This window comes from Panthera leo, chromosome E2, assembly GCF_018350215.1.
Source record: "Panthera leo isolate Ple1 chromosome E2, P.leo_Ple1_pat1.1, whole genome shotgun sequence".
Lineage (NCBI taxonomy): Eukaryota > Metazoa > Chordata > Mammalia > Carnivora > Felidae > Panthera > Panthera leo.
Window position 1 is genome coordinate 12,315,025 of NC_056693.1, and position 27,718 is coordinate 12,342,742.

At 41.7% G+C, this 27,718-nt stretch overlaps 1 protein-coding gene across 6 annotated transcripts in view; it reads right to left on the reverse strand.

Moving 5' to 3' along the window:
- The window catches only part of LOC122208111 (zinc finger protein 227-like), a 74,806-nt gene that overhangs the window by 35,702 nt on the left and 11,386 nt on the right, over nt 1-27,718 (reverse strand). For 3 of the 6 annotated variants that reach the window (XM_042918794.1, XM_042918793.1, XM_042918792.1), the window contains one exon: nt 22,291-24,540. In XM_042918794.1, the coding sequence (XP_042774728.1) occupies nt 22,673-24,540 (1,868 nt within the window). In that variant the 3' untranslated portion in view covers nt 22,291-22,672. Of the gene's footprint in view, nt 1-2,273; nt 2,367-3,211; nt 3,339-3,469; nt 3,580-4,438; nt 24,541-27,718 lie in introns of those variants that run through there. The other 3 variants (XM_042918795.1, XM_042918784.1, XM_042918791.1) reach the window with 3 other exon arrangements.

The window sequence follows — 27,718 nt, forward strand, 5'->3', positions numbered from 1 at the left end:
TTAAAAACATTTTTGAGGGGCGCCTGGGTGGCTCAGTTGGTTAAGTGTCCAACTTCAGCTCAGGTCATGATCTCCCGGTTTGTGGGTTCGAGCCCCACATCAGGCTCTGTGCTGACAGCTCAGAGCCTGGAGGCTGCTTCAGATTCTGTGTCTCCCCCTCTCTCTGCTCCTCCCCTGCTTATGCTCTGTCTTTCTGTCTCTCAAAAATAAGTTAATGTTTAAATAAATAAGTAAATAAAAATTAAAAAAAAAATAAAAATAAAACATTTTTTGAAATAAGAAAAGGACGGGTAAATATAGATTACTAAGAAAGTGAAAGGCAGCACCAGAGGCAGCAGTACACCAAGGGGGTAGTGAGGAGAAAATCAAAGGTGCTAAAGAAAGAAAAGCATGAACACTTATGCACTAGATCCTTCTGAGACTTTTGTATTATCTAAAATTTTTTTTAATGTTTTTATTTTTTGAGAGACAGAGAGAGAGAGAGAGAGAGCGCGCGAGAGAGCACACGCGCATGAGCAGGGGAGGAGCAGAGAGAGGGGGAGACACAGAATCTGAAGCAGGCTCCAGGCTCCGAGCTGTCAGCACAGAGCCCGACACGGGGCTCAAACTCACCAGCCGTGAGATCATGGATGACCTGAGCCGAAGTCGGACACCTAACTCACTGAGCCACCCAGGCGCCCCTGTACTATCTCTCTAAATGTACCCTAATCACCCTCCCCACACTACCCTGCCAAGTAAGAATCAAATTTAGAGGCCAGGGACGAATGCCGACTCTTTGAAGACAGCGTGGAAAAATTGTGGATATAGATCCATTGGTCTTCAACAAGAACAATTTTCAAAGTGAAGAATGGTTTCTTAGTGAGCTGGGAAATCAATTCCATAGCTTACAATATTTAGAAGAAACAGATCAGAAACGATTAGAGAATCATCACAAGCAATAAAGGTGTCATTATACGAAACGCCTTCAAAAGTCATACATTTAAATACATACACAAACACAATGTCTGAGGTAACAACATTAAGATCCACTTCTTATTATACCTGTGGATTTTGGAAGCAGCAAATGGGATGCAGTTGGGCAAATCTTTTAAGGGAAAGGCTAACTCACAAGCTTGCTATTTTCTGAGACCTTTCATTCTCTGATACAAGAGACACGGAAACTGAATATTTTCCCTTCTATGGAGGAGCTGCCTAATTGGACAGAAGAATTCACAATTAAAAAAAATTCCTCCCCAAACGAATATGCTCTGCTACTAATGGAAAGTCACAGGGAAAGAATGTTATTCAGTTTGGTTATAATGACAGCGCTGCAGGTTCTGTATAGGTTTCTGTACAAGTTGGTGCGGGTCAATTTGTACAGAAAGGCAAACACACACATGCACACGCACGTATACCAGGGGAACCAGAAACATCGGAATTAGGTCAGGAATTTATTTAAAGACAAAAAATGGTTTGCAATATCCCCTATTCATGTGGATCTGTTCACCACCTATCAGCTATCTCCATGGAAGGCAGGTTTCCCTCTACGGGAACTCATTCATTTATTCAACAAATATTTACAGATCCCCTGCCATGTACCAGGACTGTTCTAAGCACTAAGGATAGTGAACAAGAAACAGAAAAATCCCCCCACTTTTAAAAATTACACTCTAGTGAGGAGAGAAAGGTAATAAGCAATGAACAAAAATATATGTGAGGTGAGGACCAGGGCTCAGACACAGAATAAAGCAGGGCACAGAGAGTAGAGAGGGGAAGGCATTTTTGACAGGGTGGTCAGAGCCCAAACATGATATTAAAACTGAGTGACCCAAAAGAAGGAGAGAAGGGGCCTGAAGGATTGGAGGTGGAAGAGTATTCCAGGCAGAGAGGAGAACGAGTGAAGGGCTCTGAGGCAGAAGCTTCCTTTGCGGGTCTGGGGAACGGCAGAGCGGACGCTGTAGGCAGAAAAGATGGGGCAAGAGGGAGGACAGATGTATTCGGAAAGGCAGTGGGGGATGAACGGCAGACCACAGAGGACGTTCCGGAGGCTGTTGTCAGTGGTTCTCATTCTACGTAAACGAAGCCGTAAGAGAATTCTGAACAGAAGACTAGCCTAACCTGGCCTGAAGTTACAAAGGATCACTCTGGCTGCTACTTGAAGAACAGACTGTAGGAGCAGTCACACAATCCAGGAAAGAGCTGTGGCCACTGGACACGGACAACAGCACAGGGGTGGCGAGAAACAACAAGGATGGTCAGGAAACTGTCAGAACTCACACGTGCTTGGTTCTTACCCACATTTCTCTCCATCTGGGCTGCGGTCTTCATCGACCAAAGCTTCTCTTCTCTTTCTATACGCCATTTATCTTGTTTCAAGGATTGGTGTCCTAAGAACATGCAAAGTCACGAGTTAGAACGAACACACGAGAGGGGCGCCTGGGTGGGTCAGTCAGTTAAACGGCCAACTTCGGCTCAGGTCATGATCTCACAGTTCATGAGTTCGGGCCCCGCATCGGGCTCAGCGCTGACAGCCTGGAGCCTGCTTCAGATTCTGTGTGTGTCTCTCTCTGCCCTCCCCCCACTCTTGCTCTGTCTCTCTCTCTCTCAAAAATAAATAAACGTTAAAAAAAAAATTAAAAACAAAGAACGAACACACGAGGGCTAAAATTTACTGGAAACTTTTTGAGTTCCAACTGCATATTCGAGGCATCGAAAGTTGTGTTTTTCCAACCTGTTTTAAATCATGACCCAAAAGCTAAATACATAGCATTTATTTCATGACCCAAATACATACCTAAAGATATGTACTATTGAAACAACGTTTGAATGCTCTATTTCTGACCAATGTCCGTGTTCACTAAATCCCTCCCACTGGCCCTCACACACTCCTGCACTCAGCCAGTTTTTGCTGCAATGCGTCCTCAGAAGCTGATATCCTATACCTTATTTATTTCATTCAAAGTTGCTCACAGACCTCAATAAACCAGTTTTATAATGCATTAATGGGATAGGAGTGAAATCTGAAATCGAATAGGCAAAGCGTAGCAGTATACATAGTCCATTTATAGTTCTTTACCAAACCCAAAAAAAAAGACCTGAAAGATCCCGTTCACAAAGACCAGAGACATCCTATGTCCCGTAGGAAATGGAAAAGTTCACTCCCCAAACTCAGAGAACCATCTCAAGAGCCCCCAAAGGTCACAAAGATACTCCAGAGGGGGGCTGTCCTCACCCACGGAGACCAGGTTCCTGAAGTTTTCTAACATCACATCCTGGTACAGCTTCCTCTGGGCAGAGTCCAGCAGTCCCAGCTCCTCCTCCGTGAAGGCCACTGCCACATCCCTGAACGTCACTGCCTCCTACGACAAACACACACGACCTCCATCTTACACCCGATGTCCACTGCGAGAGGTGGGAAGGATGGGGGGCGGGGGAGGTTGCTCTGGCCCCTGAGCAATGTGTAGGTTTCCCAGCGCCGCTCCTACCCTACCAGTGCCACACGCGGATTTCCCGCAGCCTTGTCACAAGTGCTGCTATGAGGGGCACCTGGGCGGCTCAGTCAGTTACGCATTCGACTTGATTTCAGCTCACTCACGGCGTTTTGGGTTCGAGCCCTGCATCAGGCTCTGCACGGACAACGCGGAACCTGCTTGGGATTCTCCCTCTCTCTCTGCCCCTAGCCCGCTCACACTCTCTCAAAATAAATACAGAACCCTAAAAAAAAAAAAAAAAGTGTTGCTATGGAAAGGAAAGCTTGTCTATTCACCCGGCCCTCTCAGTGAACACTATAAAAAGCAAACTCCATAGGATTTGAATCGCTGCATCCTATACTAAAAAGGTTTTACTTTTTAACTAACGTTGCCAATTATCCCAGAAACATTTAAGAGTTTAGCCGCAGGAGTGTTTGATGGCACCTGCCGTCCCACTGAGGTGGGATCAGGTGAGGAGTAGCATTCTATGTGGAAATAACCCAAAGGGCATGCCAGGTCCCTGGATGAAACACTCTCTCCTCCTGTACCTGTCTTCACTTGAACACCACACTCTGCCTCCAGATCCCTGGTTTTCTTGTGTGAACTTAAGCAGGTACCTTTTTCCCAACCCCTTTTCTTTATATTTAAAATGAAGATGGGGATGCCTGGGTGGCTCAGTCAGTTAAGCATCCTACTCTTGATTTCGATTTTGGCTCAGGTCATGATCTTGTGGTTTGCGAGTTCGAGCCCCACATGGGGCTCTGTGCTGACAGCTGAGCCTGGAGCCTGCTTCGGATTCTGTGTCTCCCTCACTCTCTGCCCCTCTCCCGCTAGCTCCCACTCACTCTCTCAAAAATAAATAAATGTTAAAAAAAATTTTTTTTAACAAATTTAAAAGACAAATAAAAACTAAAGAGAGAAGAACTTATGTCCAGCCTTGGAGGACTAAAAGGACATTTTTAACAGCAAAAAAGGCAAGCCGTACTCACCTTGAACAAGCTCATTTTCTCTTTCCTTCTGGAGAAACAGAATCCTAGGAAGACAGACTGAGAAAGGAGAAAGAAGTCAGTGGCAATCAGTCAGGTACGTCACTAACCTAGGGGACGGCTCACTGTGAATCAGCAAGGGCACTCCTTCCTCGGCACGGCGCAGGTGAACAAGCTTCACAAGCAGAATGAGACGTGTATACCAGATACGCGCCCTCTATCCCTTCCATAGTTCAAGGAACACCTGCCCAACCACAAAAATGGCTCCACCACAGTGCCCCTGCAGCTTCCGCTGTAGGAATTCTTATCCCGGGTATGATATAAATTGAGACCGCACCAGTAAGAGCTGGCTCTGGAGTCAGTGTGCATGGGCTGAAATCCCGGCTAGGCTATTCAGTAGCAGTGTCATCTCGCGCAGATCATTAACGTCTCTCTGCCTCGGTTTTGTCATGTGCAAGTGGGGGAGAATAACGCTACCAACGTCCTGGGACCACGGAAGAGGTGGAAAGCTCCCAGAGCCCTGCCAGTTCCTTATTTCTTTGCAAATGCAGGGACACATTCTGCAGAATAAGATTCTATAGTTTAGATTCTCTCTACCGAGTGAATATTGTTAAAATACACAGAGATCAAAGGTTGTCGCTCTGTCGGGTGAGAGTCTTATTAACTGCTCCACATCTCCGGTTGTCTTCCTAATAATTTGAAACCTCAACGACAATATTTAGAGAGACATGGCCAACTTTTTATAAAAGTTACAAAAATAAGTGAAGTTTCTTTCTTTTTTTCTTAATGTTTATTATTTATTTTTGAAAGGGAGAGAGAGAGAGTCTGGGCAGAGAGAGAGGGAGACAGAATCCAAAACAGCCTCCAGGCTCCGAGCTGTCAGCACACAGCCTGAAGCAGGGCTGGATCTCACGGATCGCGAGATCGTGACCTGAGCCGAAGTCAGATGCTTAACCCACTGAACCACCCAGGCACCCCAAGTGAAGTTTCTTTTTAAGCAGGAAGTGCACTTTTGGCAAGTATGCATGGAGATGAAGAAAACTAATAAAACCCAAGCTTCTACAACAAAAAATAGGTTGACAGTCCTGACCTAATTTAAATAAAAAAGACAGACATCTGAGTTGTAACCATACTGTTACAAATAAAGGAATGTATAAGAAATAAATAGGTAGGAAGAAAAAGTTCCCCCTCTGGCAGAAGGCAAGGTAAAAAAAGTAGAATGAAAGAAAGATAGTTAGAATATCATCAATGGATGCCAAAAAATGGTGAAAGTTTGGGAATAAATAAATAAAATATTAACTGCAAAAGGGAAAACAGGAACCTGGCAGACACCTTACCCAAGAAAACAAATTTGACACCAGCAGTTGGGTCAAACCAACAAACTGACAGGTGCCTCCCGTGATGCACCAAGAAGGTGGCCTTACCACTGACTTCTGTAACATCCCTGTTGCTAACGTACAGCCTGAATCAAATCATAAACAAATATCAGATAAACCAAAAAAGAGGGACATTCTACAAAATAATTTGCCAATATCCTTCAAGAATACCATCATCTAAATTACATAAATGAAGTCTGAGGAATTATTCTTTTTGTCTTAGGTAACCTTTAAAAAGTTTTTTCAAACGTTTAATGTTTAATGTTTATTTTAATGTTTAATGGGGCGGGGGGAAGCAGAGACACAGGCAAAGAGAAAAATCCGAAGCAGGCTCCAGGCTCCAAGCTGTCAGCACAGAGCCCGACGCGGGGTTTGAACTCATGGACTGTGACATCATGACCTGACTCGAAGTCGGACGCTTACCCAACTAGCCATCCAGGTGTCCCGAGGTTTTTTAAATTTTTTTTTAATGTTTATTTTTGAGAGAGAGAGAGACAGCATGTGAGCAGGGGAGGAGAAGAGAGAGAGGGAGACACAGGATCTGAAGCAAGCTGCAGGCTCTGAGCTGTCAGTACAGAGCCTGATGTGGGGCATGAACCCACGAACCAAGAGATCATGACCTGAGCCGACGTCAGACACTCCACTGACCGAGCCACCCAAGGCGCCCCAAGTTTTAAGTAATCTTTATATCCAACAAGGGGCTCAAACTCATAACCCCAAAATCTGGAGTTGCATGCTCTACAGACTGAGCAAGCCAGGCGCCCCAGAATCATTCTAGAATAAAGACTAATAAAACAAAAACTAAGTTCAACGCATATCACAGGACTGAACCCTGAACTAGAAAAAGGAAATTGCTCTCAAAGACTTTCTTGGAAGAACTGAAAAAAACTGAAATTTGTACTGTGGATTAGATAACAGTACATTATCATCATAATTAATTCCATATTGATCAGTCTATAGCTCGCTCTCAAATGGTTCAGCAAAAAAACATAACAATATACAAGTATGATAAAGCTGTGAAAGAGAAAAAAAAGGGGGGGGGGCCTTGAAAGCTAACAGCAGCAAACAGCTAGAGCTTGGTGTTGCCACCGATCAGTGAGAATCTGACAGGGCCACTCAGTGATCATGATGAACAGGAAGAGGACAAGACACAGAATGCCTGGGTGGCTCAGTCAGTTAAGCGTCCAACTTTGGCTCAGGTCATGATCTCACGGTCCAGGAGTTCAAACCCCGTGTTGGGCTCTGTGCTGACAGCTCGGAGCCTGGAGCATGGAGCCTGCTTCAGACCCTTTGATCCCTCTGCCCCTCCCCTGCTCGTGCTCTCTCTCTCACTCTCAAAAATAAATAAACATTTAAAAAAATTTTTTTTAAAGAGGCTGAGACACTTTGGAACACAGACACAAAGACATTCTTTGTTGTAGCCCACCCCCAGCTAACGTGAGTGACTAGTTTATTAATAGTGACAACTGCAGTCTCATTTTGTTTCTCCCATCTACTAGACAAAAATTATTACAACATTCAGTCATCAAATTGCTTCTGCTTCCTGACAGCATCCAAACCAGATCAAACTCTCACTGCTTAAAACTCCCCAACTCAGTTTACACAAGGCAAAAACCCTGTAAGCAGCCCCACTTAACAGCCTCTTACCAAGACACCCTGGGTGTGTGGGCTTCCTTGCTTCCCACAAGCTGAAACCAACCTAATGCTTTGATTACAGAGACGTCCCTGGTGGTTTGGGGCTGACACTCACTGACAGAGCAAATAGACAAAATATAAGTTAGTAACTGATGAATCTGATGAAGATATGAGACTTCGTTATGCTATTTTTGCAACTTTTCTAGAAGTTTGAAGGTACATAAAAAGAAAAAGTGAGGGGTGCCTGGGTGGCGTAGTTGGTTAAGTGTCCCACTTTTGATTTCAGCTCAGGTCGTGATCTTGCGGTCCCTGAGTTCAAGCCCCACATCGGGCTCTGTCTGCACTGGCAGTGTGAAGCCTGCTTGGGATTCCCTCCCCCCCCCCCTCGCTCTCTCTCTCTCTCTCTCTCTCTCTGCCCTTCCCGGGCTCTCTCTTTCTCTCTCAAAAATAAATAAACATTTAAAAAATATATTTAAAAAAAAAAAAGTGAAAGAAAATAGGAAATAGTCATAGCTATAAGAACAGTAATGGGGTTCCTGGGTGACTCAGTCGGTTAAGCGTCTGACTTCGGCTCAGGTCATGATCTCACAGTTCGTGAGTTTGAGCCCTGCGTCGGGCTCTGTGCTGACACCTCAGAGCCTAGAGCCTGCTTCGGATTCTGTGTCTCCCTCTCTCTCTGCCCCTCCCCCACTCACACTCTGTCTCTCAAAAATAAACATTAAAAAAAAAAAAAGGATAGTAATAATAATAGTTCTGATAAAGGTGACTATAACAAAAATATCTTATGTTAACAGTAACTACTAGCTGATCTTCAAACTTCCGGAAGAATTTCTCTATTACAAAAGATGGCAACAAATTCACTCCCCAAAGTACACACATCCTCCAGTTCCCTCCAGTTTGACTCTACACTTGCCAGCTGCCTTCTGCTCAAGTCAATACACTCCAAGCAGACACGACAGCTGACAAGAATGAGTCGGGGGGGGGGGGGGGGGGGGGGAGGGAGGGGGAGAAATCACTGGACTGAGCGGGGCTATGGTGCACCCAGCTCAGTTTTATCTGTGACCTCCAGCAAGGTCCATTTTCCAGGTCTCAGCTTCCAGACAAGAGCCTTTTCCTGAGCTTCTGGAATTTTCACGTGCACAGGAATCTCCCCAGAATCTTGCTGGAATGCAGATTCCTGGGTCCCATGGGCAGAAAGTTTAAATAAAAGGTCTCGGAAGGGGCTCAAGGATGAGCATTTCTACCCAAGTGATGCCAAGGCCACTGCTCTGTGGGCCACAGTTTCAGGAGCACGGCAGTATCCCATCTGGCCCAAAGAAAGCAACCTCCACTAAACACAAATATACATAGAGCAACCAGACAGGCTAAAATGTTGTTGTTGTTACTGTTACATTCCAAGGTTATGGGTAGTTAACATTTGTATTTATATGCATTTCTGTATTTTCCATAATGATTAGGTTACTTCTATGATATAAGTATTATTTAGGGGCGACTGGGTGGCTCAGTTGGTTAAGTGTTTGACTTTGGCTCAGGTCATGATCTCACAGTTCGTGAGTTCGAGCTCCACATCAGACTCTGTGCTGACGGTGCAGAGCCTGCTTGGGATTTTCTCTCTCTCTCTCTCTCTCTCTCTGCCCCTCCCCAACTTGTGCTTGCTCTCTCTCTCAGATACATAAGCTTTTAAAAATTAAAAAATATGTATATTATTTAAAACAAATGACACAGACAAAAATCTACTTTAGAGATTTCGGACACCGAGGTGGCTCAGTAGGTTAAGCATCAGATTCTTGGTTTCAGCTCAGGTCATGATCTCATGGTTTGTGGGATCAAGCCCTAAGCTGGGCTCGGCGCTGATAGCAGGGAGCCTGCTTGGGATTCTCTCTCCCTCTCCCCCTCCCCCACCTGCGCGCACGCACTCTCAAAATAAATACACTTAAAAAACGGTTTAAAAAAATATAAGAAATTCTTAGAATACCCTAAACCTTGCTCTCAAGGTCCCTGCAGTCAAGTCCCAAAATGTTTTCACAATGATTCTAGCCAGTTCCTTATGCTCAAGGAGAATATATCAAAGAGATTCATGAACTCAGGTGATGGCTTCAGAATGTCCCGCTCTGCCTCCTACTACCTGGATGCCCATGGACAAATGGGCTATGTTCTCCACCTCAGTCTCTCCTCATCTTTAAAGCAGGAAAAACATGGGGGCACCTAGGTCCGTGAAGCATTTGACTTTGGCTCAGGTCATCATACCCAGGGTTCGTGGGTTCGAGCCCCGTGTCAGGCTCTGTGCTGACAGCTCAGAGCCTAGATAGAGCCTGCTTCGGATTCTGTGTCTCCCTCTCTCTCTGCCCCTCTTCCTGCTCCTGCTCTGTCTCTCTCAAAAGTAAATTAAAAATATTAAAAAAAAATTTTTTTTTAAGTAGGAAAAACAGCAGTACTTCAAAGAGCCATTGTGTGAGGGGGGAATGTGTTCATCTATGTAAAGCTTTTAGAACGGAACTCTGCAACGAAGGCTCAGTTGTAATCATCACCCATGCCCAAGTGCGTGTCCCACACTTTCTCCAGTTTAGGTGACTATCTTGGTAGAAGAATGGCAAGTCCTACTCACGTGGGGCTCTGTTGCCTCCTCCCTGCAGTGCTTGTTGAGAAGTCAGGGCTGGGGAAGGAAAGGAGGTTGTGAAATACCAGTATTCTTTCCATTCCCAATAAATCACATTCCCCGGTATCAACTAGAAGCAACCCTCTCCTTCCAAAAAAAGGTCAGGAGTCCAGGACAATTCAGCATCCTGGGCTCGCAGAGTCTGAGAAACGGGAGCTTCTCGGATAATTACAGTAGTATTAATAACCACAACCCTCCCGCCAGGTAGTTTTAAATCTTTTGCTTGTACTCTCTTGGTTTTCTCCCCACGGCACTGTATTAGGAAGGTATTACTTTTACTCCCCTTTTACAAAACAGCAAACCAAGACATAGAGGGATTAAGTAACTCACCCAATGCGATACCGCATGAAGAGGGGGTGGTCGTAGGTGGGGAGCCAGGACACAGGTGCAGAGAGCCCGGGAGACCCTCTAACCCGGGGAAGCACAACCAGAACCCGCCCCATCCCGGGCACTTCCCCAACGCAAAGAAGCTCCGCCCAGGAAAACGCAAATCACACCCCCTCGACCATCTAACCTCCGTTTTTAGCCGCTGCTCCTCTTTCTCTCCCAATGAAAGGCTGGTGGCTGCTGGCCCCGGCGGCGTTCCGGGGAAGTTTGAACGGGTCGTGCACAGCGGACCCGCAACCCTACAATCAGAGAAAAGATGGCGGCTACGGCGTCCTCCTGGGGCGGAAGTGCCTGTGGTCACCGGAGCTCCTGGACTACACTTCCCAGAATTCACCAGCACCACCGTGTTGAATGGAAGTACCTGCGACTACTCGGAGTTCCTGGACTACACTTCCCAGAATGCCGCAGGGAAAAAACCTTTACAGCCGGGGCTTACAGTCGCTGCGGAGTGCGAGACTATACGGAGGTCTGGACCGCAGGGGCCAAGCTGCGTCGCGCTGCGGCTACGGTGACAACAAGGCTCTCCAGACTACCCTTCGCCTAAGGTCGGAACGGAAAACAGACAAAGCCACGCCCCTGATGCGGAAGTGCTCGACTATTCTATTTCACTTCCAGGGATCCCTGCGAGGGTCTCCTGCAGTTGCCTTGCCATTTTAGCACGTCATCTCAGCACTTAGAAGAGTGTAGATTCTGTTCACGAAAAGCCGAGAAGCTAAGTAGCACTTTCGATATGCTCAAGGGACTAAAGCACGTAAATCCTTTTTTTTTTTTAAACCACAGATGCTTCCTAGTAAATCCCAAAGAGCTCCACCATAGGAATAGGAGCAAAAGGAAACTGGGCTTTCATTGGCAAACGTTAAATCAGCTCAGTCCTTGAAACTGCATGAAAGTGAATTGTTGACATCCTCTAACCCTTGCAGAAGCGAGTGGAAATCCTTTGTACGGGAAGATGTCGGTCATCATCCTAAGCCTCAAATTATTCCTATCATTATAAAATTTGTCATATCAGTATTAGGCCAAGTGAACTTTAAGGGGGAAAAACATTACTTGGCATAGGGCCACTTTTCGTAATGATAAAAGTTTCGAGGTACCAGAAAGTAATAACTTCAGTTTGTATTTTATAAAGCGAAAATTGAACTATGACAGAGAAAGATTCAAACTCAGTTGGAACTGGAGATTTTAACAGGTACACACATAGGGGGAAAATGTTGAGCCTTAAATGCATGTATTAAAATAGAGGAGAAGCTGAAAATCCCTCTGGAAAAAACTAATCTCAGACATTTAATTAACGAATAACAAAACCAAAGAAAGCAGATAGAAGAAAATAAGAGCAGATTAGCGAAGTACCAATAAAATTAAGTGGATCCCGCCTTCCACAGAAGGTCAAAAGATCACCCCATGGGGAAAGCAATGAAATTGATAAAAGTATGGTGAGAATGATTTTTAAAAAAGACATATATGAAAAATAGCAAGTATCAGAAATTAAAGAGAACATCATGAGATACTATGATGATATTGTAAACACCTTTATAAAAATATATTTGTAGAGGTGTCTGGGTGGCTCAGTCAGTTGAGCGTCCAACTCTTGATTTTGGCTCAGATCATGATCCCAGGGTCATGGAATCAGGCCTGGCATCAGCTCTGAGCTGAGTGTGAAACCTGCTTAAGATTCTCTCTCTTCCTCTGCCCTTCTCCCCTGCTTGTACTACTTTCTCTAACAACAACAATATATATATATATATATATATATATATATATATATATATGTAATATATATGTATATATACGTATATATATGTAATATATACGTATATATACGTATATATGTATATATATGTAATGTATACGTGTATATATACGTATATATATGTATATATATGTACATATGAAATGTATATATGTATATATGTATATGTATATATGTAATACTTGAAATGACAGAAACTTCATTTGCCAAACTCATCTATAAATTTCAGTGTTAACACCACATTCATCTGGACTTTCTATACACTTAATCATGTTAATTTAAGTGGGGTGCCTGGGTGGCTCAGCCGGTTAAGGGACTGACTCTTGGTTTTCGCTCAGGTCATAATCTCAAGGTTCCTGAGATTGAGGACCGAGTTGGGCTCTGCAATGACAGCATGGAGCCTGCTTGGGATTCTCTCTCTCTGCCTCTCTCTCTGTCCCCTCTCCTGCTTGCTCACTCTCTCTCAAAATAAGTAAACTTTAAAAAATCATGTTAATTGTAAGTAACAACCATTTTATTTCTTCTTTCCAATTTGTATACCTTCTCTTTATTTTTCATTCCTTCTTGAACTGGCCAAGACCACTTATTTCCTCTAACACATTCTCATTTTTACCTCGACTATTTTAAAGCAAATTCCAGGGATGTACTTTCACATATAAATATATTAGTATCTATCTCTTACTGATAAGAACATGTTTTTTAAGTAGGCTCCACCCCCCATGTGGGGCTTGAACTCACCACCAGGAGATCAAGGGTCACATGCTCCACTGCCTGAACCAACAAGTACCCCTGTTAAGAACATTTTTAAAGCCTAAAGATATTGTGCAATTATGTTTAAGAAAAATAAAATTAGGGGGCACCTGGCTGGCTCAGTCAGAAGAGCGTGCAAGTCTTGATATCAGGATCATGAGTTTAAGCCCAAGGTTGGGTGTAGAGATTACTTAAATAAATAAACTTAAAAGAAAAAAGGAAAAGGAAAAATCTTTGTTTAATAACAATTTATATTCAAGCCGGGTTGAAAAAAATTTTACTATTGTGTGAAATATGCCTAAATTTTTTTGAATCCAGATATTAAAAAAAACGATCCATACATTTGAATTTATTGGTTATCACTATTAAATAGTTCTATAGTCGTGCACTCTTTTTTTTTCTTTAAGTATGTGACTGAATTCATGGAAAATCACATTATTTTCCTGTAGGAAAATAATGCAGTATTTTGGATTTGGTTCACTGCTTCAACAACATTGAAACCCAGAAGTCAGTGGAATAATAATTACAGTATTCTTGTGTCTTTTTTAATGTTTTTGTGTTCCAAATTCTGGGAAATCATCCTCTAAGAACTGTGCCTGGCTTAATGCAACATGGTACACAGAGCAGACACAGAAATTCTTCCCAATGTACAAGTCAATTGAAATCTTGAATGTAGTATGATGCAGTTTGTGCACATGTGTTTTTACTTATTATATAAGTGATACTGTGTCATAAAATTTATCCTGGTGTTTATATTATCCACTCAGCTGTATGTTTTTAAGATTTATCCACCCATCTTATCTAGTTTATAGAACTCCATTTTCTGCACCCACATTTTTTTAAAGTTTGTATTTAAATCCGAGTTAGTTAACATACAGTGTAATATTAGTTTCGGGTGTATAATTTAGTGATTCAGCACTTACATACAATACCTGGTACTCATCACAGTAAGTGCACTCCTTAATTCTATTCTATTCTATTCTATTCTATTCTATTCTATTCTATCCTATTCATTTAAGATTTTATTTATTTTTTTTAAGTAGGCTTCACACCCAACATGGGGAGTGAACTCAACAACCCCTAGATCAAGAGTTGTATTGCTCTACTGACTGAACCAGGCAGGTGCCCCTTCCATCACCTATTTAACCCATCCCACACATACCTCCCCTCTGGCAACCATCAGTTTGTTCTGTATAGTTAAGAGTCTGTCTCTCGGTTTGCCTCTACCTTTTTTCCCAACATTTCATCTATCTACTCTTCCCATTCCTACTGCCAGAAACAATGAAATGAACACACATGTTCACTTACGGACCTATGTGAGAATTTCTTGGGAAGACCTATCCAAGAGGGAAATTACTTCGTAGCATACATGTATACTTAAATTTAGTATCAGCCAGATTGAATCATTACACCAGTCCACATTAACAAGAGCTGTCTTTTTGTGTAACTATCTCTTCACCTCCATTTGGAAGACTTGTCACCCTAACTTTTGCCAGTTGTTACTACTGGCAGTATAACTATGATACTATTAAATGTATAGTAGTATCACACAGTTTTAATTAAGTTTCTCTAGTTTCTAATAAGTGTGATAATTTTTTCAAATGCTCAGGAGCCTCATTTGTAAATGCCTACTTATACCCTTGGCCCCTTTTCTCTTGTGGATGCTACCTTTTTCTTTCCTCATTTTCATTGCACATTCTGATTATTGATACCTTGTCAGTTTTAGAAATTACAAATATTCTTTCCTAAGTGGGCATGTGTTTTTAAATTGTGTCTATTGTGTCCTTCATTGAATAGAAATCATTAATTGTAAGATAACTACTCAATTTCTTCTTAATCTCTGTCCTTTGAAACTCCTAAGGCAAAGGTATCTATTTCTTCCTGCTTAAAATAAATTTCTAGACCTGTCTTTCATATGTAGGTCCTTTAAATGTTTTGGAGTCTATGTATGTGCATCTTATTATATGGGGATTCACTTTTATGTTCTCGAAGAAAAACTCTTAAAAAATAGATAATGATATTCATGGCTTCAAGACTCAGTATTACAAAGATCTCAATACTCACCAAAATGATCTATAGTATCAATCAAACTCCAATAACAATATCAGCATTTTCCCCTAGAAAATGATGATTAGAAACATTACAAAAGAGCTAAGAAGAGTCTAAATAAGAATACAACAGAGGACTTATTTATATTAGTATACACTAAATCTTAAAAATCTACAATATAAGTCTGGAGTTTGCTCAAGAATAGACGAATGAGTGAATAGACATCAAAATCTATATTGAAACAGACATTACACCTTGATGTGTATAAAGAAAACACTAAAACAGAGAGGGTAAAGAGGTCTCACTAATATACAGTTCTCAGTCAGTTGGATATGTCTACAGGGAAAAAATGCTGATCACTGTCTCATAGAATATAAAAATACAAATTCCAAAAGGTCTGCAGATTTAAATTTGAAGAGCAAACAATGATAATTTAGGAAAGAAACAAGGGCGCCTGGGTGGCTCAGTTGGTAAAGCGTCTGACTTCAGCTCAGTTCATGATCTCACGGTCTGTGAGTTTGAGCCCCGTGTCAGGCTCTGTGCTGACAGCTCAGAGCTTGTTTCGGATTCTGTGTCTCCCTCACTCCCTGCCCCTCCCCTGCTCATGCTCTCTCTTGCTCTCAAAAATAAATTTAAAAAGATAAATTAGAATAAGTTTTTTAAAAAAAGGGAAAGAAACAGAACTTCTTTCTTACTCGGACTAGAAAGAATTTCTCCCTCCCTCTTTTTAAGTAGGAAGAATTTCTTAACCAAAAAAAAAAACCAAAAACAAAAATCACACTGTGAAATAAAAAATTGAAAAATTGTACTATTTTATATATTTTTTAAACTTGTTTTATTTTTTTTTAAATTTACATCCAAATTAGTTAGCATATAGTGCAACAATGATTTCAGGAGTAGATTCCTTAGTGCCTCTTACCCATTTAGCCCATCCCCCCTCCCACAACCCCTCCCATAACCCTCAGTTTGTTCTCCATGAGTCTCTTCTGTTTTGTCCCCCTCCCTGTTTTTATATTATTTTTGTGTCCCTTCCTTTATGTTCATCTGTTTTGTCTCTTAACGTCCTCATTTGAGTGAAGTCATACGATTTTTGTCTTTCTCTAATTTCAACTGGCATAATAACCCTCCAGTTCCATCCACGTAGTTGCAAATGGCAAGATTTCCTTCTTTTTGATTGCCGAGTAATACTCCATTGTATCTATATACCACATCTTCTTTATCCATTCATCCATCGATGGACATTTGGGCTCTTTTCATACTTTGGCCATTGTTTATAGTGCTGCTATAAACATGGAGGTGCATGTGTCCCTTTGAAACAGCACACCTGTATCCTTTGGATAAATGCAATTGCTGGGTCGTAGAGTAGTCCTATTTTTAGTTTTTCGAGGAATCTTCATACTGTTTTCCAGAGTGGCTGCACCAGCTTGCACTCCCTTGTACTATTTTAAAGTTAAGAAACACTGCTAATCAAAACACACTAAAAGAATGAAAAGACAAAAAGAGAGATTTTCAAAATGTGTGGAACAAAGGACTGTTATGTAAAATCTAAGTCTTCAGATCAATAAGACAGGCATCCCGACACAAAATATGGAAAAAAGACTTAAGTAAATTCAGAAAAGAGGATGTCGAGTGAGCCAGTAATCATGAAAAGGTACTAAACTCCATGTCATAAGGGAAATACAAATTACGTTGTTATGAGATACCAGCACATTCTGATTAGAAAGGCTAAAATTAAAAAAAAAAAAAACAGAAAAATATTGAGTAAAGATGCCAACACTTGCATATCACTACTGAGAAAGTATGACTACACTGGTGTCACTACTTTGGAATATTCTAAGTATCTACTAAAGTTGAACATTTACCTCTCATGTTTTGGTTCCATCCATATAAATATTCCTCAAGTAAATATATCATATATTAAGCACAAGACACATTGTAGACTGTTCATGTCAGTACTAAATATGATATCCAAAAATTAGAAATTACCCGATACCCATCAACAATAGGATGAATAGATGATGCTATGTTTACACACTACAATGATCTCCACCAATTAAAGTAAAACAAAGTCCTCTGCTCCCGACAATGTTGGTGAATGTCATAACGTGATGTTGAGTGAATGAAGCCAGCGTGTATGTATTTTGTGTATACTGTATAATTCCACTTATATAAAATACAGAACAGGCTAAATGAATCTGCGCCATTGATTGAGTCAGTGGCTACCACCGGGAAAAGGAAATAACGGGAATGAGCCCGAGAGGTGTGTTTCTAAGATGTTGGGTTTGTCCTGGTTCTCCAAGGAGTGGACGCCAAGATGTTAAGCAAGACTTTTAAAGAACAGATATTTTATTAGGGGGAAACACCTGAGAGAGAAAATGGCTGGGAGCTCAGGGAGGGAATCATCAGAATCATCAGATCATGGTACAAACGTGACCCTGAGTGAAGGAGTTTTGGAAGATTTGGTGATCATCCTAGACTGCTTTATATCTAAGATCTTGAAAGCTGTCAGGGGGAGGGGGTCCCTGAAGAAAAGGCTTTGGACAGAGGAGTCCCAGCCTCCAAGAATGGATCCGTTTTAGGACCCCTATTGTGTTGACGGGCAGCAATCATGGGAAGATTGGCCTCCATGTAAATGTAGTGTGGTGGTGCATCTTAGAGCACAGCAGCTGGGCCCTTTGGCCGATTATACTCCTGCAGTCGGGCAATTGTGAAGAAACTATCAATTTGGGTTTATCTGCTATTCCCTCAGAATGCAGGATACAAAAACACAAAAATATTGCATTGGCAGTAATAACAGTGAAGCAACATCATGTCCTTCTTGGTACATATCAGACCTAAAATGTAGGTTTGTTCTATTATCAATAATATGAACATCTTGGCTAAGGGAGTGTTCACCCAGATTTCTCCATGATATACCTACATTTCCTTTAAAAAATTTTTTTAATGTGTTTTTATTTGTGAGAGAGACACAGAGTGTGAGCAGGGGAAGAGGCAGAGAGAGAGGGAGACACGGAATCCGAAGCAGGCTCCAGGCTCTGAGCTGTCAGCACAGAGCCCAACGCGGGGCTCGAACTCACAAACTGTGAGATCATGACCTGAGCCAAAGTCGGAAGCTTAACCAACTGAGCCACCCAGGTGCCCCTATATTTCTTTTTATAATAATACTGTACTTTGTGGAGATATTTGGGCTCTGTAGCACCCATCCTGTTTTTCAGTAACTTTCAACCAGTAAGCCGTACCTGCTGTCTTAGAAGTTGTGAGGGCAACTCTTCTTTTTTTTTCATCTACTGAGTTTTCTGTCACAAATTCCCTGACGACACATTATGGTATGACAGCAAAAAATGGTAAACAAAATACAAAAAAAACAAAAACAAAGAAACGAAACCAAAATGAAGGCACTGGGCTTCTGATGTCATGTGTACAGAAAAGTTTAACATAGAGCTGAGACTGAGACCCTTAGAAAGGCCGGTGTGCAAGGCTGGCTCTTGACAAATACCTGGGTAGTTGGATTGGTCAGGAGGATTCCTACCATTTAAGTAGTTCACAGTCCCTAAGCTCTTTGTGCAAAGTGATTTATCCTGAATATCTCTTTTCCTTCCGAGAATCTCTAATTTTGGTACATGCCAGGCATAGAATGCCTAAGTAACCAGCCTCCAAAAAAACCCTAGGGCACAGAGTCTCTGATGGTGACACTTCACATGTGTTACCACAATTCAGTGCCAAAGGAATTCGGTACACTGTGATTCCACAGGGAGAGAACTTTTGGAAGCTTGCACCCAATTTCCTCCTCCGGACTTCATCCCATGTACCTTCTCCTTTTGCTCATTTTATTTTGTATCCTTTCAGTTAACAGATCAGTTGTTGGGTACTCCTAGGGAATGAAAGAACATGGAACAGCTTTAGGAACCCCCAATGCACGAAACTGAAACAGCATGGACCTAATTAAGTACCTAACATCCGAAGAAGGTGTGGTCCACAAAATCAATCGTGGGAATCTGTCTCCAGTAAATAGAGTTTGCTGAGGAAAGCCCCTTTAATCAACTATAATGAATAATCACTATCATATCTATGTAACAGCATCCAAACCTGGTCTTCACCTTTACTGGTTCCACAGCCAGAGGGTCCACATTGCTGTTATGTTCTTCCTTCACGCATACCTTTTCAAAAGGAAATGTTTTGTTTTTTAATGCCTCCACAATGCATTTATACCAATGTTGTTTGTAGCTCCAGGATTTGCCTTCTCCCTGTTATGAATTTATACTTAAAGCACAGCATGCGTTAACTACAATTGTTAAAATTCATCCAATTCTTTGTATATGCAAAACCACCAGAGAATTCTTTGGTTTTGCAACTGGCTTCCAGAGACCATACCTTAATTTTGATCTTATACGCCAGATGACAATACAGAACATTCAGAGCAGCTTAACTGCAAGGGATAATTATTTGGTACTTTCCTAAATTCCATTGTAATTTACTGCTTTGGTACTATTCCATGAAAAACTGAAACATAACTTAAATGGAAGAATATGGGGGGGGGGATGAAAAATGCGAAAATGCTATAAAATGTTCCTTGCCAAGGAAAACCACTATGAAAAAGGATCCCTTTACACATTATCTATGTATGTAGATACATACCTTCCCACAAACACACTCACAAAGATTTATGTGTGATTATGCTATGAAGGCTACAATCTATGATTTCTCAAAGCCCGTATATTTCTCCTCTCGTCACAGATATCTGCCATAATCTTAATGGCTTCAAGTTAATATATGAATATAGCAAAATTCAAGTTCCTACAGACGTGCACTTATTCCTATTAAAAAATCAGTGATATCATCAATGTGGTGCGCATCTTCTTGGTATTTTAATCTCATAATGTTAACTTCTGATTTTATGATTTACAAATCAGAGATGTACAACCTATATTCTGACATATACTCCTTTCCAAGAACCATGCTTTAGTGCTGCCAGTAGGGAAAAGCATGTATCAATTTCCCCTCAAAAATACATTTGATCAGGGGTGCCTGGGTGGCTCAGTCGGTTAAGCGTCCGACTTCAGCTCAGGTCATGATCTCACAGTTCGTGAGTTCGAGCCCCGCGTCGGGCTCTGTGCTGACAGCTCAGAGCCTGGAGCCTGCTTCACATTCTGTGTCTCCCTCTCTCTCTGCCCCTTCCCTGCTCATGCTGTGTCTCTCTCTGTCTCAAAACTAAATAAACATTAAAAAAATTAAAAAAAAACATTTGATCAAATTATCAAATTCCCACAAATGTGTGTGTGTGGGGGGGTATTCCTTTCATGAGCATGAGGGAGAAAGAGGGCATAGACCCCACATGAAATTTTGATTTAAAAAAATTGTTACAGTAATTAGAAGGCAACATTTTGAGTTGGATGGAAATGCAGTTATAAATCAACAATAAACTCAAGGTCAGTTAAGAAAATTGTTATTGGTAATTAATTGTGACATTTTCAAAGTGTTACAGTAAATTCTTGCCTTAACATTGATAGATAAAAGCAGCTGTGTGAAATGTAGTTAAGTCCTTGCAAACAAAACTTTCTCAGTCTGTAGTGTCAGAAAAATGACAAAAGACAGTTCAACATAACTGTATACAATGCTTGGAAAAGTACACAGGGCCCCAGATAAGAACCCAACTTGAGAACAGAGGCTGTGGGAGGAGAGGAGCCATTTATAGTAGAGGAGTAACATTAACGTTGTGAATTGTAATATCCAGTGGTTTTCTACAGTTCAACAAATGTACTGCTTTGTACTGAAATTTACTTTGCAGGTTTCCTCCTCTGGGTACAATTTTCATATGTTGTTTATTTAACATACAGGTGGAGAGCACACCTACAAGGGCTAGTCAATATTAAGGCTGTGCAGACTTTTTTTTTTTGTAAAGTTTTTATTTAAATTCCAGTTAGTTAACATACAGTGTATTAGTTTCAGGTGTACAATATAGTGCTTCAGAAATTCCACATATCACCCGATGCTCATCACAAGTGCACTCCTTAATCACCATCAACTATTTAAACCATCCCCCCACCCACCTCCCTTCTGATAACCATCAGTTTGTTCTCTATAGTTAAGAGTGTTTCTTAACTATAGAGGCAAAGGTTTGCCTCTCCTTTGCCCTTTGCTGGTTTCTTGTTTCTTCAATTCCGCATAGGAGTGTAATTACATATTTGTCTTTGACTTATTTCACTTAGCAATATACCCTTTAGATCCATCTACATCACTGCCAATGTCAAGATTTCATTCTTTTCTATGGCTGAGTAATATTCCATCGTATATATATACACATACCACATCTTCCTTACCCAGTTATCAACTTATGAATACTTGGGTTCTTTCCATATTTTGGCTATTGTAAACAATGCTGCTATAAACATCGGAGTGCATGTATCCCTTTAGTGTTTTCGTAGTCTTTGGGTAAATTCCTAATAGTGCAATTGTTGGACCATAGGGCAGTTCTATTTTTAATTTTCTGAGGTACCTCCATACTGTTTTTAACAGTGGCTGCACCAGTTTGCATTCTTGTCAACAGTGCAGGAGGGTTCCCCTTTCTCCACATCCTTGCCAACACCTGTTGTTTTTGTTCTTGAGTTTAGCCATGCTGACAGGTGTGAGGTGACAGCTCATTGTAATTTTGATTTGCATTTCTCTGAGAAGAGACGTTGAGCATCTTTTCATGTGTCTGCTGGCCATCTAGATGTCTTTTTGGAGAAATGTCTAATCAAGTCTTCTGCCCATTTTGTAATTGGATTTTTGGGGGAGGGGGTGTTGAGTTTTACAATTTCTTCATATATTTTGGATAGTAACTCCTCATCGAATGCACCATTTGCAAATATCCTATTCAGTAGGCTGCCTTTTAGTTTTGTGGTTTCCTTTGCCGTGCACCTTTTTCTTTTGATGTAGTTCCAATAGTTTATTTTTGCTTTTGTTTCTCTTACCTCAGGAGATCTATCTAGAAAAAAAAGTTGCTACAGCTGATATCAGAGAAATTACTGCCTATGCTTTCTTCAAGGACTTTTATGGTTTCAGGTCTCACACTTAGGTCTTTAATCTATTTTGGATTTATTTTTGTGTATGGGGTAACAATGCAGTCCAATTTCACTCTCTTGCATGTTGCTGTCCAGTCTTCCCAACGCTATTTTTCCCATTGGATATTCTTTCCTGCTTTGTTGTAGATTAACTGACCATGTATTTGTGGGTTCATTTCTGGGTTTTCCATTCTGTCGTAGTGACCTATGTGTCTATTTTTGTGCCAGTACAATACTATTTTGTTTGTTACAGTTTTGTAATATAACTTGAAGTCCAGAATTATGACGCCTCCAGCTTTGAGGGCTACGTATATTTAGCAGCAAAGTCCCTGTCCTCATGCAGCTTACATTCTAGTGCATATGAATTCTGGCATGCACACCATTATGCTTGTGTTAAAGGCCAGACCAAACTCTATTCCTAAGTACTATCTAAGTGCTTCTGAACAAAGACGTATCACACCACTTAAGGGTTCTCCACTGTGTGATCTGGTAAAACCGAGACAGGTTCAATTATTGCTTCAATACCAACTAAACCAAACAAGTATTTTCTCTCTTATGAGACTCGATGATGGTAAGAATTCAGGGTTTCACACAACGTCATTTTGGAGAACCTCTTTCCACACACAATTCCTTCATGTTCTTACCACTCTTGTTACCTTCATAAACCGTACTGCCACCATGAGTTTTGCGATGATGTGAAAGTTTGGATCGCCAACGGAAGCTCTGACCACAGGTCTCACACTTGTAAGGGGTCTCCCCCGTGTGAACTCTCTGATGAGACTGTAGCTGTGAAGAGTGGCGGAAGACCTTGCCGCACACATCACATTTGTACGGTTTCTCCTCACTGTGGACGCTCTGATGAACCTTAAGACTCGAGGCCTGACTGAAGTGCTTCCCACACTCCCCACACTTGTAGGGTTTCTCTCCCGTGTGGACCCTCTGATGCATGTCCAGATTCAAGCTCCACTTGAAGCCCTTCCCACACTCCTCACACTTGTACGGCTTTTCTCCAGTGTGCACTTTTTGGTGGGCTTGCAGGTGTGAACTGCGACCAAAGCTCTTCCCGCACTCCGCACACTTGAAAGGTTTCTCTCCGCTGTGGATTCTCTGGTGTGCCAGAAGATTCGCGGCCTGCCTGAATACCTTCCCACACTCCTCGCAATTAAATGGTTTCTCTCCTGTGTGGATTCTGCAGTGAATTTTGAGATCTGCTCTACGATTGAATCCCTTCCCACACTCTTCACATTTGTGTGGCTTCTCTCCGGTGTGGATCAGCTGGTGAATCTGAAGTCGGGAACTCTGATTGAAGCCCTGCCCGCATTCCTCACACTTGTAAGGTTTCTCCACGCTGTGCGTCTTCAGATGGGACTGCAGATACGCTCTCTGACTGAAGTCCTTCCCACATACTTCACATTTATAGGGTCTCTCTCCCGTGTGTACCACCAGATGAACCTGGTAACGGGTTTTCGTCCCGAAGTTCTTTCCACACTCGTTGCATCTGTATGGTTTCTCTCCTGTGTGGACTCTCTGATGTGCCTGAAGATTTGAACTCATAGTGAAGCCTTTACCACACACTTTGCATACATATGGTTTCTCACCAGTATGGATTCTCTGATGGGCCCGAAAATGAGAAGGCTGAATGAAGCCCTTCCCACACTCCTCACATTTATAAGGTTTCTCTCGCGTGTGGCCCTTCTGATGGATGTGAAGATTTGTGCTACAGAAGAAACACTTCCCGCACTCCTCACATTTGTACAGTTTTTCTCCCGTGTGGACCATACAATGACTATTAAGTGACGATCTACGACGAAAATTCTTACCGCATTTATCACATTTGAAGGGCTTCTCCCCGGTGTGGATTCTCTGATGTTCCTGAAGATGGGAAGCATGAATGAAGGCCCTTCCACATTGGTCACAACGATAAGGTTTCTCTTCCATGTGCAATTTATAATGAACATTAAGTGCTGACCTACGACAGAAGCCGTTCCCACACTGCTCACATTTGAATGGCTTCTCTACGGTGTGGACTTTCTGATGAGTTTGCAGGCATGAGCTCTGACTGAATTCCTTCCCACACTCATCACACTTATAGCGTTTCTCTCCCAGGTGAACTCTCTGATGAATATGAAGTGCTGAACTGTAACAGAAGCTTTTTCCACACTCACGACATGTGTGAGACTTCACTCCTGAGTGTGCTTGTTGATGAAGATCAAAGTTGGAGACATCACTGAAATATTTCTTAAATTCACTGCACTGATCAGGTTTCTGACCTGTGTGAGTTTCAGACAGTCCGGCCCCAACCTGTCCAGGTGAATCACCTTGTTTGGGGAACTGAGAACTCTTTATCATGGAGCCTTCACACTGGGTTAAGTCACTTGCAATTTGTTGCCAGATCTGCCAGCAGGAAAGCTCTTTGTGTGGTTCTGTTTCTAAAACAGTCTTCATTTTATTTTGGATCTTTCCTCCTGTAAAGACAGAGAATGCAGAGATGTGGACAACTGAAGGCTTTGTTCAGTATTTTGAAGATTTCACATTTAGGAGAGACCGTAAGACTTTACTGAACCCAGAGAATGTCCAGTCGGTCTTTTCCACCACGTGTCAGAGTCTCTGATTTGCAGGTGTTGGGAACACCGGAGGGGGGCCAGTGGGCTCCTAATCACTAAGCCCATATTCCCTCCCCCCTCCCCCCATCAACCCTCAGTTTGTTCTCTGTATTTAAGAGTCTCTTATGGTGTGCCTCTATGGCCATTTCTATTGAATTTGAAAGTCAGTGTAGAATATTGAATAGAAAATTATGTAGTTAATAAGTTATGTAGTTAGGAAAGTTATATAGATAATATCAATCAATTAGAACTTAAAGAAAAGCAGTAACATAACCAAATTTTGGATTTATTATATGTCCTAATACCAAATACCTTGAAATATTTATATTTCTATATTCAAAGTATTCCTGGAAATTCTGCACATGTTCACCTAACCTTATCTTTCTGTGTTGACAGACATTAAATGGGTTGGCTACTATTACAAACTTTTGACCACCTCTAATAACTTAAGTTCAGAAATGTGTTTTCTAAAACATTTACCCCATTCATATTCCCAAGTCTCTGTATTTACATAAAGATTGTCTAAACATTTGAAGATTATTTTTTCAATAAACTTTTCAAAAAGTACTTTTCTTAAAACTCAACAATAAGGAAAAAGAACCTGATTAAAAAATGGACCAAAGACCTTCTTAACATCGAAGGGGATCGGGGCGCCTGGGTGGCTCAGTTGGTTAAGCGTCTGACTTTGGCTCAGGTCATGATCTCATGGCTCGTGGGTTCGAGGCCCGCATCAGGCTCTGTGCTGATGGCTCAGAGCTTGGAGCCTGCTTCAGATTCTGTGTGTGTCTCTCTCTCTGCCCCTCCCCCGCTCATGCTCTGTCTGTCTCTCTCTCTCTCAGAAATAAACATTAAAAAAAAACCAACATTGAAGAGGATCTACAGATGGCAATAAGTGTATGACAAGATGCTCCCCATGTTATTTTATGCAAATCCAAACACCAAGATACCATTACACATGTATTAGGATGGCCAAAATCTAGAACACCAACACCACCAGTGCTGGCCATCACGTGGAGCACCAGGAACTCATTCATCGCTGGTAGGAATACAAAATAGTACAGACACTTTGTTAGACAGTTTGGTGGTTTCTTACAAAACTAAACATACCCTTACCATACTCTCCCACTACTGCACAGTTTGCTATTAACCAAAGGGAGCTGAAAATGTACGCCCACACAGCAATCCATACACAGACAAAACATGGACAAGGTTTATTCACAAGGACCAAACTTTGAATGAACCAAGATGTCCTTCAGTAGGCGGACAGATAAAAATTCACTGTGGTACATACGCACAATGGAATATTATTGGGTGCTAAAAAGAAATGAGCTACTAATCCATGAAAAGATATGGAGGAAATGTAAATGCGTATTACTAAGTGAAAAAAGCCAAAATGAAAAGTATGAGTCCAACTATATGACATTATTGAAAAGGTAAAAGTATGGAGACAGTAAAAAGATCAATGGTGGCTAAGGGTTAGAGGGGAGGGATGAACGGGCAGAGGACAGAGGATTTTTTAGGGCAGTGTAACTACTCTATATAATACTATAAAGATGGATATGTGGCTTTATCCATTTGTCCAAGTCTATATAATGTATGATACCATGAGTAAACCCTAATGTATACTATAGACTCAGTGACAATGATGTGTCAATATAGGTTCATCAATTGTATCTGGTGGGGATACTGATCATGTAAGAGGTGAGTGTGGGGGTAGGGGCTATATGGGATATCTCTGTCTCTTTCGCTCAATTTTGCTGCGAACCTAAAACTGCTCTAGAAAGATAGTCTTTGAAAACACTGCTGAAGAAATGTTTAAAAGGGAAATTCACTTGCCTCCCCATATGAATAGTCAATTAAAAGCTGCCCCCGTTTCGATCCACTAGACGTGTGGGAGACAGCCTCTACAGAGCCCTGCTTTGGGTCACTTTATTGGAAAGTTACTTCAGCGTCCAGGTGACCTGGAATATCTAGTATGACTTGCGGGTTTGGGAGCAAATACCTAATGGCACACTGACTAAAACGTAGCATAAAGCAGACAGCAGAACTTTATCTTCTACGGGCAAGTTTCCTTCGTGAGGACAAAAGGGAAATAAAGTTGAACAGAAAACATACATGGTTCTAAAACCTGATGGTAATTCAGAGCTCTAGAAAAAAAAAGTAAAAACAATAGAGACAGAGCCTGGGAAAAGGAAAAGATGAGGTTATGGTGTAACCTCCGAAAACCAGCCCAACTGCGGGAGTCTGGTCTTGCCAGGAACACTTCCTGGACAGACACATGGATGATTCCTCACGACCTGTAGGTCTCTGCTCAAAGTCAGTCCAGCAACAAGCCACTTTACGGCCCAGCGTAAAATAATCAGCCCTGTCCGCCCCCAGTTCACCTCTGGCAACTCCCATCCTTCCTTATGTTCCATGCACCCCTCTCACCATGTGACTTGCTAGGTCATCCGTCGGGCACCATATGTCTTTCCCACCACAATGCAGCACCAAGGAGGGAAGCATGTTATACCTTGTACGGTGAACACATTTTACACTTTCCGACTTTATAACCAATGTCCAGAACTCTGCCTGGAGTGTGGAAAGTACTCCACAAGTGCATGTTAAATGAATTAAATGAATCCTGGTTTAACTATTCTGGTGAGAGTTGAAGCCACATCCTAGAAAGAAAATATCTTTTCCAGGTAAGTTATTTGATACAGGAAAGGGAAAGAATATTGCAGTTTTGCTGGGAAGCTGAAAAGCTGCACAGGGGACATCGAGAGACGGGGGTACCTCAACCAGGATGCTAACAAAAACAATAAAAGGTGGCAAGCGTCTCTGGGGTGAAAAGAAAGGAAGGCCTATTGCTGGTTCCTTCTGAAGCTTTAGGACTATCTCTGTGATAATAGGATGTGGAAGACCTGTGGATGTATGGATGTGTGGATAACATAACCCACCACAACAGTTTTTCAAACTCGAAAACTTTCGAGACTCTAGTAAGCTGGAAAGATTTAAAAGCTTGCAATAAGCTCTCAGAAAAAAGAACCAGGACAGCAAC